Below are 21347 nucleotides of genomic sequence, written 5' to 3' on the forward strand. Positions count from 1 at the left end.
ACGAAAGATAATAAAAGGATGACAAATTATCAGATGTCCAGCATCATTAGCAATTAGAGAAGTTCAGATTAAAACCATGATAAGATGCTTAAATGAAAATACCAAGAACTGGTTAGCTTGCAAAGGAATTAAAACTTATAAATTACTGATGAGAATGGTTGGGGATGTATCTCAGTAGTAAAGCATCAGCTTATCATGCCTGAGGCTCAAGGTTCCATCCCCAGTAGGACAAAGGAAAACACTATAATCAAAATGGCTATCACTGGATCTTATATCCCAATTAAAGCTAAATATTATAGTTTGAAAATGAACCACCAGCCTTTCTACTTCTCACACCTATTTATTCCCAACATGTTATCTAACTTCTCTAAGAGCCCTTTTATCACACTCTCTTTTACTCCCTCATATATTTGATCTTTGCTGAATGATTAGCATCTCTTTTTAATTCTGGTGTCCCTTCACATACTAGAACAAGTTCTGGCATATATGGGAAGGAATAGATTGAAAGTAAACATAACTCAAGAATATTATTCACAGAATAGTTTTTGGAACCCATAAATATCTAGGAGGTAGAAAAAAATGTTAAATAATGGTGGGTAGTTATTATTCATATGTATACTCATTTTTAATCATAATAACCTTAATTCATATTAAATGTTATGGAATGACAATTGTGAATTACCAAGTGAGAGAAGCAGGTTAAAAAGCTGGGGTTGTAGCTCAGTGGTAGAGTGTTCACATAATGTGAGGCCCTGGGTTTGATCTTCAGTACCACATAAAAATAAATAAATAAAAATAAAGGTATTGTATCCATCTACAACTAAAAATATATTTTAAAAAATTATTGGGAGGTTATATACATTCGAAAATAATAATAATATATGTAGTTAAGCTCTCTCTGCTTCCTGGTGCCATGTTCCCAGCTGCTTTCCTCCACCAACCCTTCTCCCATGATGTTCTGCCTCACCTCAAGCCTTGAAGAAATGAAGCCAGTAGTCTGTGGGCTGAGATCTCTGAAACCAGAAGCATCAAATAAAAATAGTAACGTGATTAAGCTTTCAGTATGTTTTTTTAAAATATATTTTTGTTGTTGACAGACCTTTATTTTATTTATTTATATGTGGTGCTGAGAATCGAACCCAGTGCCTCACACATGCTAGGCAAGCACTCCACCACTAAGCCACAACCCCAGCCTCTCAGTATGTTAATCTTGATTAACTCCGAACATTACTAATTCTGTGCCTTAGCAAGTATATTATTTGCATTACCAAGAATGCTTCGTCAATAAAATGAGAAAAGTAATAGTACCTAGTACTCAAAGAGTTGTCAAGATTATGTGAGGGGGGAAAAAGAAAATTAACAATAACAAATTACTTCTATGATGTACCTAAAAAACACCTAATAAATATTATATATTTTTATTGATGATAGACTATTTCACATCATGTAATCCATTACTACTAAAGAAAATTTCCTTATGTCCTTACCATTTTGGGACAGAAAATTTCAGCTTCTTAGGTCTGCTCTTCCTTATAAAGCTAATATAGGGCATAGCCTGCAAGCGTAGCCTTTATTAACATTATCCACAATGATTTTTCAGAAAGACAAGGAAGAAAAAGAGAATTCTGCTCATAAACAAACATAGGTCAAATAATCTAATTAGATAACAAACATAATTAAAAGATCAATTTTGTTCACTGTCCATCATACTTTTATGCACATTTATAACTACTAACATCTAATTCTGTTATCATATATTATAAACTTACCCTTGACCATGTGATTTATATGAGGTCTCCCAAGACATCTGGTCTTGAGAGAATAGTGCTGTTTTATGAAAGGTTACTTAAATCTGTTAAAAATACTGCTACTACTAATAATAAATATAATTCTCAGTAGCTGCCTTACTTAGCTAACTACCTATTCTGTTTTCCTGATAATTATGAGTAAATTCCAATAGGTACTCAGAAGGGTTATGAAATCAGTTAAGTATCACTGGCACTTCCTTTTTCTCCTTACACGCAGGGAAGATAGCAAAACCAGTGACTGGGATGAATTCTTTCCAATCTGAGAAGTAGAGAAGTCTTTTGTCATTAAATAACTAATTCATGTAAATTTTCTAAAAAACAAACATTTAAACATACACTGAAAGAAAAAAATCTGGAAGAATATATACCACAATATCAATAATAAAGGCTTCTAGATGCTAACACTATAATTACTTATGTATCCTGTGTGTGGTGCAAGAGATTGAACCCAGGGGCACTCTACCACTGAGTTACATCCCTAGCCCTAATTTATTTTTAATTTGAGACAGGGTCTCACTAAATTTCTGAGACTGGTCTGGAACTTGAGATCTTTCTGCCTCATCTTTCAGAGTTGCTGGGATTACAGGAGTGCACCTTACATATTTTTAGTTTTATAAATCAACTTAGGTTATTGAGTTTTTTCCAACAAGACTGCATTAATTCCGTCATCAGGGACACACAATAAAACCTACATATATTTAAAGCATTTTTCTGAAAAGTTGGGAAGGAAAGCTCATCTAGTTATTACAAAAACTAAGGAAACAGGCTAGCAAAATGACAGGGAACAGTACTAAAACCAAATGACTGAAATAATAAGCCCACCAAGTCTTGTACATTCTTTTACCGTATTTCACCAATATAATGACATTTTCAATATTAAGATTTTTCCTGTGAAGTCAGGCCCAGTTGTGCATCCGTGTAATTCCAAGGGCTCTGGAGGCTGAGGCAGGAGGATCACAAATTCCAGGCATCCTGGACAACTTTGTGAGAACCTGTTTCAAAATAACAAAAAACAAACAAACAAACAAAAAACCTAGGGCTGGGGATGGGGATGTAGCTCAGCAGTAGAGCAACCCTAGGTTCAATAACCAGTATGAAGAGGGGAGGTGACTCGGTTCTCTGAAGTCTGGGACTGGAATCTGTTTCTGCGTTCACAGCTGTTTTCTGTAGACAGAGCTATGAAAAAGCTGTGGCTATTCAAATTGCCCCCACAAAGCTTCTAAAAAGGGATTACCAGGGGGAACGAATTGTAGTTTTGGAACCTCAACATCTTGTCTTCCCAGGACTCTGCACTGGGGACAACTCCAGTCCTAAACTCTCCGTACCAACACAAGGCTCCTTTTTTAAATTCTAGGTTTCAAATATCCAACCTTCCCTTTGGTAACCATTTGACTGCATGCTCCGCAGTGTGGCTATAAAGTGAAATGACAGTGAAAGAAATCCCAGTGCAACAAATTCCTTGGAATTTGGGTGGGCTCCACTGCATGCCAAAGGTGTATTAAGCCCTGAACAATGGATACGGAATGTACTCATTCTGTATGAAAGCAACAGAGGCCATACCCTGGAGTCTTCCAGTCGCCTGGGGACCTGGTTCACATCCGCAGGTCTTGAACTGCCAAATGAATCTCTAGTTTCCTAAAAGTTGAAAACAAAACAAAACTACAGGTCAGTTTTGATCACAGTCTCTGGTCGGTCACAACAGCCAGGCACAGAATCACTAGGGTCACGGAATGACATACCTCACAATCGCCGCCAACTAGGGTCACACGTGCGGCCCCGCCCCCACTCGGTCCGCGAGCCCAATCAGCAGTCCGGCCCCTCCGCACCGCGCACACATGACCACGACCACAAACACTCGCCACAGCAGCTGGCTCCGGCTTCTGCCTCCACGTTCCCCACCCACATCCCGGGAACTTGGAGCCTCCGGCTGCGAATTCCTCTCGCACTCGGACCCGGGTCACCTCAACTCACCACACAGAAAATAATGACCTCAAGTCCAGAAGAAAATGAAGCAGGGGTCGCATTTCATTGGCAGACCTGGGGACTTGGGGTAAACCTATCTACGCCCAAGCCCAGCAGAGGTTGATAAAACCGCGCAGCGCGGGGGAACCAGGACCGCGCAGCAACTAACGGGCCGCCCCGGAGACTCCTGGGAGCGCAAACCCACGGCGCGGCGCGAATGCGCAGGCGCAGACAACAGGCTCGGCCGGGGGTGAGGCTGGTGGGTCTTAGGGGTTCGGAGGAGGCCGAGGAAGGAGCTTGGAAGTCCTGCCGGGAGAGCAGACTAAGGGAGAGGAGAGATCGGGGAGGGGAGATCCGGGAGGAAACCCGGAGTCCGATCCCAGCCTAGCAGTTTAGGGGAGGGAACCAGGACCGCAGTATTCGAACGCTCACATCTGTAAGAGCAGGGCCTCGGGCGTGGTTCGTGGGCGTGACCCTGAGGATGACCTGGAGCTAGCCCTGCGAAGAGGGATTTTGCCTGTTTGACAACCCAGAGGAATTCTGTCGCGCAAATCGTGTCCCTGCGCATAGCGGGTGCTGCGAGTGTGTATATATGTTTGGGGGTGTTCCCCTGTACACAACCTGCTGCCTTTTGGGTGCGTGCCACTCTTTGGGATGTACCCTCCGATTGTGTGAAAGGTAGACTTAGCTGTGTGGCTGCATGAGGTTTCCCCTGCGTGTGTGTAGTTTTAGATTAGGTGTGAGTAGTATTCGAGACTGCATGTGGAGAGTTGAAAGTGATTTGTGAATGTGATTGTGACTTTACCTGGAATTGCATAGTGTGCTTTATGTGGCTATGAATGACATGTGGGGGGCTATGGGTTGGTGGTTTTCGGAATAATCTTTAATTGAAGATCACTATGTGTATGACCTACCGTTTATTTCTGATGGTTTTGTGACTATGGTAACCTAAATATTAAATGATTGAAGAATTCTGTAAGAGCACATCTAGTTGGTTGTGTTATATTTGATTATCTGAGTAGTAGCCATGAAGCCTACCTCCAGAATTTTAACTAAATAGCAATTTTGCAAATACAATAGAAGTACAAGTAGTAAAAAGCAATAGTAAGATTTTCATAATTCCCAGGAGGTTAGATTCGTGTCCTGTAAGCACCATAATAACCAAAATCAATGTGTTGAACAGTGTTTCATGGAGAACATGCAGGAAAAATAATTTTTACCCATAACTACCACTTTTAACACATATATTAGTGAATTTTCCTGCTCATGGATTCAATCAAGGCTGATAGCGTCTTCACTATTCTAAGAGTCTTTGATAACACTTCTAATTACAAGGCCAGTCTCATTTTAGTACTTAAAATAATTGAATTTTTTTCCTTCTGTTTTTACTGAGGATGAATCCATGGTTACTCTACCACTAAGCTATCTCCCTAGCCTTTTTATTTTTTATTTGGGGTCTTGCCCAGGCTGGCCTCAAACTTGCAATCTTCCTGACTCAGTCCCCAAGTGGCTGGGATTACAGGTGTGCCCCACTGTGCCCAGATAAAATAATTATTTTGGTAACTAAAATATTCACTGCAGCAGTCAACATTTCAAACTTTTCTTAGCAAAATAATATTCCTTCTGTCTGGAACCCTACAGAGTACAAAGTGTGCTTAAACAGTTACTTTTCTATTTCCCATACATGTACTACAACAGAATACTTAATTTCAGCAACCTTGCTTCTTAAGTAATGTGCTTCAGGTAAAGCAATAAAAAGTTGAGTAGAAAAACAGAATGTTCAGACTTAGTCACCTAGGGAAATTGAATGTGTGATAAAGATCACATTTACCATCAGTTGAAATTATTTAGATTATATAGTATGTGGTATTGCTAAATAAAACTTTTATTAGTTGCTCAAAATATTACAATGATCTTGACATATATTTGATTCAAATGGGGTACATAATCTTATTTTTCCACGTGTACAGATAATAAAAGTGGATTTCTTTTTTTTTGGGGGGGGGTGTGCTAGGGATTGAACCCAGGGCCTTGTGCATGCAAGGCAAGCACTCTACCAACTGAGCTATATCCCCAGCTCCTACTATATAAAGCTTATAGGAGAAAAAAAATATTCAAAAGGCAAAGACACTAATAGTCATATGACAAACCAAGAAAATTTGTTTGCAACTTAAAATAGGTAAAGGGTTAATTTCCTAAATTAGAGAAAAAGAAAAAACACAGAAGATACAGGCTGGGGGTACAGCTCAGTGGTAGAGCACTTGCCTAGCATGCATAAAGCTCTATGTTCAATCCCGAGCACCACAAAAAACAAAAACAATAAAACCTAAAAACCCATGATAAATAAGTAAATAAAATAAACATAAGGAAATGCATTAAGAAGGAAATAAGGAATGGCTTTTAACTTATTAAAATAAGCTTATTTTCATCATAGTAAGTGTATACTTTAGAACTACCAATAGGCAAAGATTTAAAAGTTCTGAACTTGTTTGTCAGGACATGGGAAGATAGTCTCATGCACTGTTGGTAACAGTGTAAATGGACAGTCCATGAAAAACAATTTGGAAACATACAAACCTGTGCTCCATGGGAGATGGGAGGTAGAGTCACAGGGTATAAAACAATGTTCCCTTTCCAAGCTTAACAGGCTTTACAGGTTCCTAGAATCCATTCTTCTTCAGCAAGAGACTAGGGTTCTAGAATTGGGGAAAAGCTGAATTTGTCCCATGTTCCCATTAACCTCCAGCCTGTATTTCTGAAGTGTATGCAGTGGGCAAGTGATGAAACTGTGAAAATTAATATAGCTTTACCTAGTTATTCTGGAAGATCTAAGTCAAGTATGTACTCACATGGCTCCTTATATATCTCTATTTTTGCCTCAATAGGACTCTTTCCTTACCAAAAGAAGAGTTCAAAGAGAAATTTCATCTCCTACAAATCTCAAAGCTATGTCTAAGGTGAGATGATATTTCCTCTCTTTTCTTTTCCCCAGGGAATATGAACATTTATTTAACAATGTTACTTAAACTTCCTGGATGTTGAGATTTGCTTTCATGAAATGTCTTCAGTCAGGACCCAGATTAGGGTGAGGCAAGCAAATGGCGTGAGGTACGATTTTTAAGGCATACTGTTAGTGCTATGCCTTCCTAAATTTTGCACCCTCAGTGTTTCACCCACCTTATCCTATTTGCAACCCTGTTTCCAAATTCTCCCTTCCAGCCAGATAAACTGAAGCCTTCCCCAAGTGTGATTGGATGTATCATTCATCATCTCCTTTCTCAGTCTTCTCACTAACATACTGCTGTAACAGAAAGCTATTGTCTTGATTTAACGGAAATATATTACTTGGAATGAATCTACCTTCTCTTGACCCTACTTCTACACCCAAGTTGTAACTAGTCAAGGAGCAGACAGAAAAACCTTGCTTATCTCCACTAATCAAGATTTTTGCAATGATATGGTGGGAGGTAGAATGGGTAGTTCGTATTATTACTTTGTGGAAGGATGTCGTGTTTTGTGAGGTTTTTCAGTATGGAGATTTGATATGAATTTGTATAGAAAACTGAGGGTTTTTTTAAACTTTATTTTACTTATTTATATGGTGCTGAGGATTGAACCCAGTTACCTCACACATGCTAGGAAAGTACTCTACCACTGAGCCACAACCTCAGTGAAAACTCAGGTTTTGTATTCCTCTTCTCCTGTCTTCCTGTTTTACTCATGTCTGCCAACAGTTTCTACAAATTGTGGCCTGCCAGTGAAAAATCTTTCCAGTATTCCAGTGCTGTTATTGACTTATACTTTTTAGTTTCTTCTCATTTTTTATGTTTGTACAGGGGAAGGAAATGCATATGCTAGTCCACTCCTGAAATATCTACGCTTAAATCAAAAGTGGTACTCTGTCCTATTTTTCTTTTTCTTACAGAAAATTCCTCATCTACCAACCTTTAAAATACTGGTTTTCCCCAGGTGCTAACTGGTTTTCTTCTCTTTACAGTCTTTTCCTCTGTACACGTCAGATTCAATGTGAAGGCTACACATTCTTGATTTCAGTGGTTCTCACTTTGATCTCTTAAGTGTCTGAACCATATATTCAACATCCAATAGTTATCACCCCCTATATGTTACTTCACTTTAAGTATCTTTCTAAGGTTACCTTATAACCTCCTTTTGCTCAGCCTATTCTCTCTTTTTCCCATTTCTATTTACTAGTCCTAGCACCTACACACTTGCCTATTCAGATAATCTGATAGTCCTGCCTTTCTTTTTTCCACTCTAAAGCCAATTTGTGACCAATTCTGTTGATTTTCATCATCTAGTAACCACCTGTCTTCTCTCAGTTCATTACTATGATCTTAACCTATGAGGCATTTCTAAGTGGTTTCCTGTCTTTCCTACTTAACACACCATAAGCATCTTTGCCAGTCATTGAAAGTGTTGCCTCAAAAGTAAAAATTTTATCATATAACATGTATTTACTTATGTTTTTCATGTTCTTTATACTCCTTAAAGCAGAGACCCAAAATGGGGCTTGCATCATAGTGGAATGTATAAGACATTATACTGGAAGAGAAGAAAATATTAACAGTATATATTTGAGAGCAGTTATCATTAACAATATGGATTGCCATTAATGCCTATTTGTTATTTTATATGTAACCATGAATATTTTGGGAATGTATTCACTACATTTTTAAGACCAATGCTATAAAGGAAAAAAGTTCAGTATTATTCCATAATGAAACTCCTACCTTCTTCCATATCTTTTCCTTTTCAGAGCTCAAAAATTGTTTCCTAACATACTATACCTTTTGCTATTTCCTGAATTTACTAACTGGTTTTCTTCTCCCCATGAATTTTTAAAAGCAGATGCCCTGTATTCCTACAAAACAAATTTATTGTGAGTACAAAACTTTTATGTCCTCAGTGAAGCTTCAGAGTACAAAATGAAAATTTTCTTTGCTTTATGACACTTTCCCGTGTATGTTTTTCTGTCATTGCATATGTAATACCTATTGAGTGCATGTATGCCTCTCTCTTAGCCTGTACTTTCTCATGAGCAGAATCAGGATTGTATTCATTTTGATCCATCAGAAAGCCATCACATTCAGGTCAAATAATGTGATCACTCTATATAGATACATACATACATGCATACATACATGTATATAGATATGTACACATATGTAATATATATACATATTAGCATGAGACAATAATATTGATAAATATATCTTCAGAGAGAAATTTTTATAATATAAAATAATTTTAAAAACTGTCTGATCACTGAACATTTTTAGAACTAGGTTTCCAATATCTAGTTCTTACCCATTTCCGATCACTTCAGGATGAACTAGAGTATGCCCTTACAGGGATCAGTATCATTCAAGGATGTGACTGTGGACTTCACCCAGGAGGAATGGCAGCAACTGGATCCTGCTCAGAAGGCCCTCTACAGGGATGTGATGTTGGAAAACTACTGCCACTTCATTTCTGTGGGTAAGGGACCCTCCTTGAATCTTTCAATATCATATACTTCCTTTCAAGAATTCCTAAAACAGGTGGGGATGAATGGAAAAGCCCATACTTAGTTGCAGAAGACCCTGGGTTGGATCCAAGCACCACAGGAAAAACATCCTGAAATATAAAGAATTTTGATTGCAGGTATCAAAAATGATAAATTTCTTTTTGTTAGCAGAAATCTTGCTGAGTGCAAGATATTAACTTAATAAGATGTTAGCATATCCCTCATCTGCCACCTTGATGCTGTATCTTTCTTTTCCTTCAATATTTTGGAGTCCAGTTTAGACCAAGTCTCCTTTTTCATTTTCAGGATTTCACATAACTAAGCCTGATATGATCCGCAAGTTGGAACAAGGAGAACTATGGTCAGAGAGAATTTTTGCAAGTCAGAGCTACCTAGGTGAGTATATACAGCCAAAAGTCCAGTGGACATCAAAACTCAGGTAGTTGATACCAACTTTGCATGTTTTTAGGGACCTACTTTTAAAAATTGTGGTAAAATATACATAACAGAAAATTTATCATCTTAAATATTTCTAAGCATATACTTCAGCAGTGTTAAGTACATTCACATTTTTATGCAGTCATAACTACCATCCATTTCCAGAACTCTACATCTTGAAAAACTGAAACTCAGTACCCTTTAAACAATAACTTCCCATTACTAGAACTCCTAGCCCCTAGCCACCACCATTCTTCTTTCTGACTCTGTGAATTCGACTACTGTGGGTGCTTCTTATAAGTAGAATAATTTAGCATTTTTCCTTTTTTGTGACTGGCTTATTTTACTTAATGTCCTCAAAGCTCTTCCATGTTGTAACATGTCTCAGGATTTCCTTCCTTTTTAAGGCTGATTAATATTCCACTGTTGGGCTGGGATTGTGGCTCAGTGGTAGATCGCTTGCTTGGCAGATGGAAGGCTCTGAGTTCAATCCTCAGCACTACATAAAAATAAATAAATTAAATAAAGGTATTGTGTTCAACTACAATTAAAAAATAAACATTAAAAAATTCCATTGTTTACATATACATATACTATGTTTTGCTTATTCACTCATTCATGAATGAGTTGGGTTGCTATTATGAATAATGCTGCTATGTATAAGCATATGTATCATCGTGAGTCTCTGGTTTTAATTCTTTTGGGTATGTTCCCAAAAATAGAATTCCTGGATCCTGTCAAGACTCTATGCTTAATTTTTGAGGTGTTACCATTCTGTTTTCCATATCAGCTGCATTATTTTACATTCCTACCATACTGGGCAAGGGTTCCTATTTCTTCACATTTTCACCAACACTTATTTTCTAGGGGTGTGTGTGTGTGTGTGTGTGTGTGTGTGTGTGTGTGTGTGTTTTACTAGGAATTAAACCCAGAGGTACTCTACCACTAAGTTTCATTCCCAGCCATTTTTATATATTGATTCACATTATTTTACTGGGTTTGTTTATTTATTTATTTTTTTTGCCACACTGGGGATTGAACCCAGGGTGGTCCACCACTAAGTTACTTCCATCTCCAACCCTTTTTATTTATATTTTTATTTTGAGACAGGGTCTCACTAATTTGCCAAGGCTGGCCTCAAACTGCTGGGATTATAGGCATGCACCTGTATGCCTGCCCCCTCACCTTCTTCTTCTTTTTTTTTTTTTTTTGAGATAGTGTCTTGCTAATTTGCCCAGGCTGGCCTCAAACTTAGAATCCTGCCATGTCAGCCTCCCATGTAGCTAAGATTACAGGTGTACACCCACCGCTATGCCCAGATCAATTTTTTTTATGATAACCATCTAATTAGGGATCTATTTCTAAAGACCTGAGATCTGGGCTGGGGTTGTGGCTCAATGGTAGAGTGCTTGCCTAGCACATGTGAGGCACTGGGTTCAATCCTTAGCACCACATAAAAATAAATAAAGGCATGTGTCCATCTACAGCTAAAAAAAAAAAGACCTGAGATCTGTGAAGTGTCCATATGTGGCTGACTGTCATACCTCTAAAAATCTAAATTTTAGTTTTCAATATCATTTCTCATATAAATGATTTCTTGTTTGCCTTCTGTTTATAGAAATATTGGCTCACTGTTAACTTTCCAAGAATCCATTCCAAGATTTGTAGGTATTTCATAAAAAGAGACCTTCAGTAATTTCTTTGAATTGTGCAAAAGTAGCAACCCATATTCTCACATCCCATTAAGTTCTGTCAGGTCTCTTCCAGATCAGTCCCTCCCCAGGATAATCACAGTTGTGATTTCCACCAGCAGAGATTCGTTTTGACTTTTATAGACCTTTGTCATATGGGCTCAATGTCTGAGAAATTTACACTTGTTTGCATAGTTTCTTACTTTAATTGTGGGATAGTATTCAATTGTACAAATATACCAGTTTGTTTTTCTGTGTTCTATTAATAGACATTTGGGGTCTTTCTAGTTTGGATACATTATGAATAAAGCTGCTGTAAACATTCTTATAAAAATCTTTTTGTGGACATAGGTGCTTATTTCTCCTCAGTAAACACCTAACAGTGATTCTGTTGATTCATAAATCAGTTACATGTTAATTGCCAGTTTTTAAAAGTTACTGTGCCATCTTAGACTTTTGCCAGCAATGTATAAGAACTTTATCCCACATTCTCTTCTACATTACTTCCTGATAGTATATCTTTCCAATTTAACTTAGATTTCTCTTCTAAATTATATGTTGAAAAAAATTTTAAGTGCTTTTTATGTTCACTCAAGTGTTGATTTTTTATTGGGTAGTACATATTTTTCATTGAGTAATAGGAATTTTTTACATATTTTAGATAGGAATCTTTTGTTCAATGTACACATTGCAAATATTTTCTCTATTCTTTAGTGTGCCTATTCATTTTCTTAAGTATTTAGCGTTTTAACCTACCCAGGATCCCAAAGAAGAAAAAGAGAAAAATATTATATTAGCTGATAATTTATAATCTTACTTATTTTACCAGTGTTGTACTGTGTGATAGTCACTGTTCAAGGCACTGTGGGTGCAGCTGAATTTTCTTGCCTCATAAAGCACTTATCTGCTGGGGGAGCCATGCCAGAAACACCATAAAGAGGTAGACGTAGAATAGTATGGTATGTAATGTGAAAAGTGGAAAGGAGGGAAAAGTGAGGCAGAGGAAGAGAATGTGGTGAGGAGGTTGTGAAATTTTTTTTACAAGGCAGGGAGTTACTTTTTAAAAAAGAAAATATGAGTGAAGACCTAAGGGAAGAGAGGAAGTGGACCTAGCAGAGTTTAGGAAGGGACTTTTAATGCAGGTCCCTTTTATGCAGAACAGTAGGTGAAAAGCACTGAGGGTAGTTCTGTTTGTCATCTGTGACTGGAGCAGAGTGAATGGCGGGGGAAGGGGAGAAAAGAGAGAAGAGGCCTGAAGGTTAAGAGGCCTGAGGCACCTGTGTCCTTGGAGGGCGCTGTGAGGGTTTTGACTTTTATTATGGCTAAAGTGGGAGCCATTGGAAGGTTTTCAACAAGGCATTCATGATCTAATATCAGTTTGTTTGTCTGTTTTTTACAATACTGGGAATTAAACTCAAGGACAATTTACCACTGAACTACATCCCCAACCCTTTAAAAACAAATTTTTTTTTGAGACAGGGTCTCCTCACTAAGTTGACAAGACTGGACTCAAACTTGAAGTCATCCTGTATAGCTGGGATTGTGGACCTGAACAAATGTGCCCAGCTCAACTTCAGTTGGAATTTATTAAAATTGTGTTCCTTGGTGTAGTATAGTAGCTGAAAGTGGCATGGTTGAGAATTGACTGAGAGGAAGATAGATATAGATCTAGGAAGGTCAGGTAGGAGGCCAGTCAATGCATTGATCCAGGCAAGGGAAGATAGTGGCTTGGCCCAGGGTGTACCTATTCATTTTTAAGGTATCTTTATGAACAGAAGTATTTAATTTTGAGGAAGTCCAGTTTAGCCATTTTTTCTTTTATAATTAGTTCTTTGATCTCACAAATATCTGTCCAAGTTATTATGGTAGTTCCCTATATTTTCTTCTGAGAATGTTGTGTATATTTTTGTTTTTATGATTAATTTTATGATCTACCTCATGTTAAATTTCACTTATGATATGAGGTAAGTCCTCAAGGGTATTTTCCTCCATATGGATCTCAATTAGTTCCATCACTATTTGTTAAATTGAATCAAATTGTTCTGGTGATCATATAGAAAATTATTTGATCATATTTGTGTCACTCCATTTTTTAACTCTCTATTATTTCCTTTGATATATTTAAGTCATATTTCCAATACTACCTTTTCTGTGATTACTGTGATTTTATAATGAGTCTTGAGGACAGTTAATTTAAGTCCTCCAAGTTTATTCCCTTTTAAATTGTTTTGGTGTTCTAGGTCATTTTCTTCTCAAATACATATTACAATCAACTTCTTTATTTCTTTAAGTAAATGTCCCAGGATTTGAGAGAACTAATATCTTAGCACTATTGAGTCTTCTGGTTTGTAACCATACTTTAGCTTTCCATTTTAGTAGCTTTCCAAATTCCTATAAGGAGTGTTTTATTATTTTTATTATTGTACATTATTAATTAAGTTTATATTTTTAATATTTTTTATGATATTGTAAATAGTAGGATTTTTTGTGTTCTCTGACGACTGAATTCTAGGGCCTTTTGCATGCACCACTGAGCTATACTCCTAGCCCAAGGCAGGATTTTTAAATTTACTTCTTCTAGTTTGTTGCTGATTTATATAAACACAATTTTCATATATTGACTTTTCATATTTATGGTTGTGTTAGGTTTTATTGTTGTTGTTATTACTGTTTAATATAGTAATATGCCTTAACCAAGGTTTCAATTACTTACAGGTCATCTACAGTTCAAAAACTATTAAATGGAAAATTCCAGAAATAAGTAATCCATGAGTTTTAATATGCACACTGCTCTGAGTAGCATGATGAAATCTCATAGTGTCTCATTCTGTCCCACCTGGGATGTACATCATCCCTTTGTCCAGCAACTCACTAATCACTTAGTTGCCTCTTTGTTGTCAGATCAACTGTCATAATATCAGTATCTCAATACTGTGTTCAAGTGATTCTTGGGTAGTAGCCTAACTATATCACAATGCCTAAGTCATTCTTCTCATCATATGGGCTTTGTATCATCTCCTATTATCACAAGAAGGGTGAGTATACAATATAATAAATATTCTGAGAGAGGGAACAAGCCTAAATAAATAGAGGTGATAGAATTTGCAGACTAAGATGTTAAAACACCATCATAAGTTACCTCATTGTCTGTGGACACAGTGGCACACACCTTAATCACAGAGCATGAGTGTTTTATATTGACTTACCTGTGTAAAGTAGGGCGGTTTAAAAAAAGGGGGAAAGATAGTCAGGCATGTGGTGCAGACCTGTAATCCCAGCTACTCAAGGGGCTAGGGCAGAAGGATCACAAATTTGAGGACATTCTTGGCAGTTTAGTGAGAACCTGTCTCAAAATTTAAAAATAAATAAATAAAAGGCTAGAGTTGGGTGGCACATTCCCATAATCTCAGCAACTCAGGAACCTTGAGTCATAAGATTAAGGCCAGCCTTGGCAACTTAGTACAACCCTATCTCAAAATTTAAAAAATGAAAAAGTTTGGAGATATAGCTCAGTGGTAGAGTGCTTGACTAGCATGTGCAAAGCCCTGCTGTTCAGTTCCTAATATTGCCAAAAAAGAGAGAAATAAAGACAAGTCTAGAAAGGTAGCAGCAGTAAGGCATCAAAAATGGAGTCAGACTCTGCTACACATATAAATGCTTAGTAAAAGAAAATGTAGTGACTATGTATCAGCAAATTTCAGCACATGGAATATTATAGCAATAAAGAGGGACATAGTATCAAAATTTTTTTAGATGTTGATGAACCTTTATTTTATTCATTTAGTTATATGTGGTTCTGAGAATCAAACTCAGTGCCTCACACATGCTAGGCAAGTGTTCTACCACTGAGTCACAACCCCAGTCCACATAATATCAAAACTTATAACAGTCATCTGGCCTTTCCTTGGAGTGATGGTATACACTTGTAATCCCAGAGATTTGGGAGGCAGAGGCAGGAGGATTGCAAGTTTCAGACCAGCCTCAGTAATTTAGTGAGACTCTGTATTAAAATGAAAATAATGTTTTATTTATTTATTTTTTAATATTTATTTTTTTATTTTTAGGTGGACACAATATCTTTATTTTTTTATATGGTTTTGAGGATCAAACCCAGTGCCACGCACATGCCAGGCGAGCGCGCTACCTCTTGAGCCACATCCCCAGCCCAAAAATAATGTTTTAAAAAGTGTCTGGTTTGAAACTCAGTGGTTAAGTGCCCCTGGGGTTAAATCTCCAGTTCAAACAAAAAGTTATAACAGTCTTTAACAGAGCTTCAAAATATATCAACATTCACCTTTTATCATAGTCACTCTCCATTGGAGTCTTTTTAGTGTTGTTAGTTTTTTTCCTTTAATGCTGGGGATTGAACCCAAGGCCTCATACATGGTAGGCAAGTGCTCTCCTATATTTCTGGCCCTTTTTATTTTGTATTTTGAGACAGGTTCAGGCTGGCCTCCTCAGCATTCTGATTCTCCTTCCTCAGTCTCCTGAGTCTCTGGGATTACAGGAATGGATCAACATACCTAGCTAAAGTCCTTTATTTTGCCTCTTCTTACTATAGCTTGTAACAGACTAGGTATTTAATAGTTATCTTATTCATTATCTTATGGTGCCATGCAGTGAATTCATTCAGAAATCACTAAATGTTAAGTTCTTTATAGATATATCTGCTGAAAATAACATTCCCTCACCTCATATAACAATGTGTACTCAGAATATCTCAGATAGTCAATTGACTATATAATTACTAACTAATAAAAGCACGTGGTTTGGGCTGGGAAAGCAAAATTATCAAATTGAGCATTTAAATGGAATAGTCATGTTAAAATATCAGGTTTTTCAAAGATTTATTGAAACGGATGGTCTAGACCCTACTTTTATGCCAATTTCAGACAAATTAGACACTGAAAAGTAGAAAGACCATGTGAAGGCCTTGGGAAAAATGGATAGTAGCATATCTTGGAGCTATTTGAGGTTCTGAGGAAGACAATTTAACTTCAATTACCAAATAGCCTAGTTTTACGTGTTTAAGAAGTACACATAAGTGGAATTATACCGTATATGTACTTTATTGCATAAATCTTACACTATGAAAAATGAGAATCATCCCTGTTGGCCATTATATATTATAGGTTTCCTTTTTCTTGCTGAGGTATAATTCCATTGTGTGTGTATACAAAATACATTATTATCTGTTTACATTTTGATGGATATTTGAACTTTTTTCCAGTATAGTGCTATTATAAATAAAAATGTGTCATAGGTAAGCTGAATCTACGCTTGGGATTGCTCCCCCAAATGTGAATGATAGGTAATAATACTATTATATAGTCAAGAACTTATAGAAAAAATATAGTTAAGCCAGATGTACTGCTGCACACCTAGAATCCCAGCTAATTGAGAGGCTGATGCAAGAGGATCACAAGTTCAAGGCTATCCTGGGCAATTAGTGAGACCTTGTCTCAAAATTAAAATTAAAACAGGCTAGTGATGTGGCTCAGTGATAAAGTACCTCTGGGTTCAATCCCAAGTAACCAAGAAACAATCATATTTAAGGTCAGTTAGTACCCTACTTATTCATTGAAGAATCTATTCCTTCACACCCCTACAGAGAATAACAAAGCTGATGTATGTTTCTACGTTGGGAAGAAAACTGAAAAAAAGTAATTCAACATATTGAAAAGAGAAGAGGTTAAATTGATGGTCAGGAGAATTTTATTGCTGACCATTTCTGGGAGAATAAATTGATGGTAGCAACAATCATAATACAATAATGATTATATTCATGTTGCAAGTATAACTTGTCTTCTTGTTAACTTTATAATTCTTCATGGAAATATGTTTTCTTGATTCTTTACTTCAAGAGAAAATAAATCATAGTCATATGGTCAGTGAGGGCCAGGACTGTAAATCAGTGTTTGTGTACATTAGGAAATGAGTTTGAGAAAGTTCATTTGCTATGGATTGAATAAGTGGAAATGAGGAAGAAATGAGTGGAAGCATTTTACAATATTTATATAAGAAATGAGGAAATAAATATGTAGGTTTTCATCTCTTCCTAAATAATTTTCCTTGTTACACTACTTACTATTTGGTTCCCTTGCTCTTTCACAATTCTTATCTAATGTTCACCTCTGTTTGTGCTTATTATACCATCTCCATGCAACTGACAATTGCAGCATGCCAAAGATATAATTGTTCTTTGTTTATGCCAGTTTTTCCTCATTTCGGTGGCACAGCAAGGTTTTTGTTTGTTTTCTTTACCAAGAGGTTATTTATTCTAGCCTTTTTTAGACCACAGTAACAAAACGGATAGTTTCATATGAGTTGTTCATATATACATGCAATTCACAGTATGTATAAAAAGACTTACAATGTTGTTAATTGTATTATTTTCTAGAAGATGGGAAAGCTGAAGATGCTTTAATGAAGTTCAAAGAATTCCAAGACAAGCAATCTAGATCAGTTGTGTTTATCAATCACAAAAAACTTATTAAGGAAAGAAGTAATATTTATGGGAAAACCCTTACTCCAGGCAAGAACCACATGATTTCAAAAACAATGTTATGTGAATATAATAAACCTGATGGAAAAGTTTTGAAAAATATTTCAGAATTAGTTATTAGAAATATAAACCCTGCAAGAGAGAAGTTTGGTGAAAGTAATGGTTGGGAGAAATCAGTCCTCAATACTAAGCATGAGAAAATTCAACCATCAATAAATTTCCATAAACAAACAGAAAAGGATGTTGATGGTAAACAGGAAGTTACTCAACATCAGAAGGTTCAAACTCCAGAGCAGCCATTTGAATGTAATGAACGTGACAAATCCTTCCTTATGAAAGGAATGTTATTTACACAGACTGAAGCTCACAGAGGAGAAAGAAACTTTGAATTCAATAAAGATGGAATTGCCTTCCTAGAAAGGTCAGATCTTGGTATCCATCCACATAATCTTATAGAAAAGAAGTCCTCTGCATACAACAAATATGGGAATGGGAAATTCCTGTGCAGAAAGTCTGTTTTTATTATGCATCAGAGATCTCAAATAGAAGAGAAACCCTTTCAATGTCCTTACTGTGGGAATGGCTTCAGAAGGAAGTCATACCTCATTGAACATCAACGAATTCACACAGGTGAGAAACCCTATGTTTGCAGTCAATGTGGAAAGGCCTTTCGCCAGAAGACAGCCCTCACTCTTCATGAAAAAACACACATAGAGGGGAAACCCTATCTTTGTATTGATTGTGGGAAATCCTTCCGCCAGAAGGCAACCCTCACTAGACATCACAAAACACATACAGGGGAGAAGGCTTATGAGTGTACTCAGTGTGGAAGTGCCTTTAGAAAGAAGTCATACCTCATTGATCATCAGAGAACTCACACAGGGGAGAAACCATATCAATGTAATGAGTGTGGGAAGGCATTTATCCAGAAGACAACCCTCACTGTACATCAGAGAACTCACACAGGAGAGAAACCCTATATTTGTAACGAATGTGGGAAATCCTTTTGCCAAAAGACTACCCTCACTCTCCATCAGAGAATTCATACAGGGGAAAAACCCTATATTTGTAATGAATGTGGGAAGTCCTTCCGCCAGAAGGCAATCCTTACTGTTCATCACAGAATACATACGGGTGAAAAATCCAATGGATGTCCTCAATGTGGGAAAGCCTTCAGTAGAAAATCAAACCTCATTCGCCATCAAAAAACACACACAGGAGAGAAACCATATGAATGTAAAGAATGTGGGAAATTCTTCAGTTGTAAGTCAAACCTCATTGTCCACCAGAAAACTCACAAAGTAGAAACTATGAGAATTCAGTAAGTGATGTGACTTTTTTAATAAAAGCTTTTCAAGTCATAGTAACCCTGTACCTAATGTTGCTTGCAAGTGTAATAATATTTAGTAATTTAAGATAATATGCCATGTATTTACTGTTTGGTAGCTTGTAAAACACATATACACACACAATATTGTTGGAAATTTAAACAAAAATCTTTGAAAATAAAAGCCTAAATTTTTATTAAATTCACTGGACCAAAACATCCTCTTTAAATTGCTATGAACATTTAAAATTATTTTCAATTTTGATACAAAGTAGTTTCAATACTTTTTATGAACCAATAATAAACAGCTGGCCAGCTGGCAGTGGCCCATGAATACACTGTGAGTAGAAGTCATTTGGAATAATGGAGGTATGCTGGGCATTGTGACACACACCTGTAATCCCAGCAACTTGGGAGACAGAGGCAAGGAGGATTACAAGTTTGATGCTGGCCTCAGCAGCTTAGCAAGGCCCAAAGAAACTCGGTGAGACCCTGTCTCAAAATAAAAAAAAAATAAAGACTGGGGATATAGCTCAGTAGCAAGGTGCCCCTGGGTTCAATCCCCAGTAACAACAACAACAACAACAAAAGAATAAAGAGAGAAAGGCGGTGAGAACTTTTATTTCTTGCAAAAATGGAATAAAAATTAGTTACCTCCTCAAAGTTAACCACAACTTTGACCTCTAACATTATAAATTTGTTTTTCCATATTATAAACCTTTATATTAATTGGATTATGTACCATGTATTCATTCAGAATTGGCTTGTTTATTTCATCATTGTCTCTCAGTGTAATCATTAATGCATGTGACAGAAGTTCATTTCTTTTTATTCTATATAGAATTCCATTAATATGAGTATATCACAATTTATCCATTTTCCTATTGATTGCTTCTTACATTTTTTACAGCTTAGGGTCATAATAAATAATGCTTCTGAGAACACATTAGTCTTTTTGTGTACATATGTGCACTTCTCTTATGTATATAGTTAGGGAGTGGAATTTCTGGGTCTTAGGGAATTTGTATGCTCAATCACCTTTGGTAAATAACTGCCAAACAACTCAGAATTTTCACAGCATGAGATAATTTACTCTAAAGAGAAACTACTATGTATATTATCAACATGGTGGTGGTTCAAACCACAGAATTCATGCTAGGGGAAAAACTAAATCAATGTTGGAAAAACTGGGAACATGAATATAATGCATGTAGAAAGGTTTTTAGCAACAGCTCTAATTTTAATACAATGCCAGACAAATATAATAAATACAGGGCTAACTTTTAGCCATAGTTAATGACTTATTTGAAATTTTGAAAAGTTATACTAGAGGATATGGGGTTGTGGCTCAATGGTAGAACACTTGCCTACCACGTGTGAGGCACTGGGTTTTATCCTTAGTGTCACATAAAAATAAAATAAATAGGGACTGGGTGTGGCTCAGTGGTAGAGCGCTCACCTAATGTGTGAGGCAATGGGCTCATTCCCCAGCACCACATAAAAAATGAATGAATAAATAAAATAAAGTTATTTACAAAAAATAAAACAAATAAAATAAAAGTATTGTATCCATATACAACTAAAAAAATTTAAAAGAAGTTATACTAGAGAAAGATACTCAACATTTTCCTTTCTCAACATCAGAGAATTCTAACTAGAAAAAATCTTATGAGAATATGAAAGTTGGAAAGTGAGTGGACTTTATATTACTTGTCATTTGTAAATGTTGAATATGGAAAACTTAAATCTTAAACGTTGGGGAATTCATTTGGATAGGAGTTATTCAAGTGAAATGATTGTAAGAATAAGTTTAGAAAAGAATGAAGAATGACTTTATCCATAGCTCCTAATACAATGTCAAAGAATTCATACCAAAAAAAAGTAAAGAATGGATACTTTTAAATTAAATTTGATTATTTGATTAAGAGAACCTAGTTAAATTACCTATTCAAATGCATACTTCCCAATTTTGCAAAAATGAAAATGGCCCCAAATTTCTGTCTTCAAACAGTTCTATACAGAGTCAGTTCTCATGAAGTCCCACAAACTAAGGTGCAAAGAGGAAAAAAGAAATGGATTACAACAAATA

At 36.5% G+C, this 21347-nt stretch overlaps 1 protein-coding gene and 1 long non-coding RNA gene across 13 annotated transcripts; one reads left to right on the forward strand and one right to left on the reverse strand.

Moving 5' to 3' along the window:
• Nucleotides 1–231: 231 nt before the first annotated feature.
• Nucleotides 232–3961, reverse strand: LOC308637136. 2 transcript variants are annotated; one of them, XR_014019554.1, is made up of 4 exons: nt 3780–3961; nt 3369–3443; nt 2653–2800; nt 232–1568 (listed from the first exon to the last, which is right to left on the reverse strand). It is a non-coding gene; the product is annotated as an uncharacterized lncRNA (long non-coding RNA). The 2 variants fall into 2 exon arrangements; XR_014019555.1 differs by lacking the exon at nt 232–1568 and having other exon boundaries at nt 1590–2800; nt 3780–3957.
• Nucleotides 3908–21002, forward strand: ZNF382 (zinc finger protein 382). Of its 11 annotated transcripts, none has more exons than XM_081273270.1 (5): nt 3908–4020; nt 6656–6727; nt 9143–9269; nt 9604–9693; nt 17827–21002. In XM_081273270.1, exons 1-5 carry the CDS (start codon nt 3988–3990, stop codon nt 19254–19256), a joined length of 1752 nt encoding a protein of 583 aa, XP_081129396.1. In that variant the 5' UTR covers nt 3908–3987; the 3' UTR covers nt 19257–21002. The 11 variants fall into 11 exon arrangements, with proteins under 11 accessions (XP_081129396.1, XP_081129399.1, XP_081129400.1 ...); XM_081273273.1 differs by having other exon boundaries at nt 17830–21002; XM_081273274.1 differs by having other exon boundaries at nt 9185–9269.
• Nucleotides 21003–21347: the final 345 nt, after the last annotated feature.

Source organism: Spermophilus citellus, assembly GCF_964194105.1.
Source record: "Spermophilus citellus genome assembly, chromosome: 18".
Classification (NCBI taxonomy): Eukaryota; Metazoa; Chordata; class Mammalia; order Rodentia; family Sciuridae; genus Spermophilus; species Spermophilus citellus.

Coding starts and splice junctions, on each gene's coding strand:
- ZNF382 (XM_081273270.1), top strand. CDS start 3,988: ATGCGCAGGCGCAGACAACAGGCTCGGCCGGGG. Junction 9,270..9,603: donor CTGCCACTTCATTTCTGTGG/GTAAGGGACCCT, acceptor TTTCATTTTCAG/GATTTCACATAACTAAGCCT. Junction 9,694..17,826: donor TGCAAGTCAGAGCTACCTAG/GTGAGTATATAC, acceptor ATTATTTTCTAG/AAGATGGGAAAGCTGAAGAT.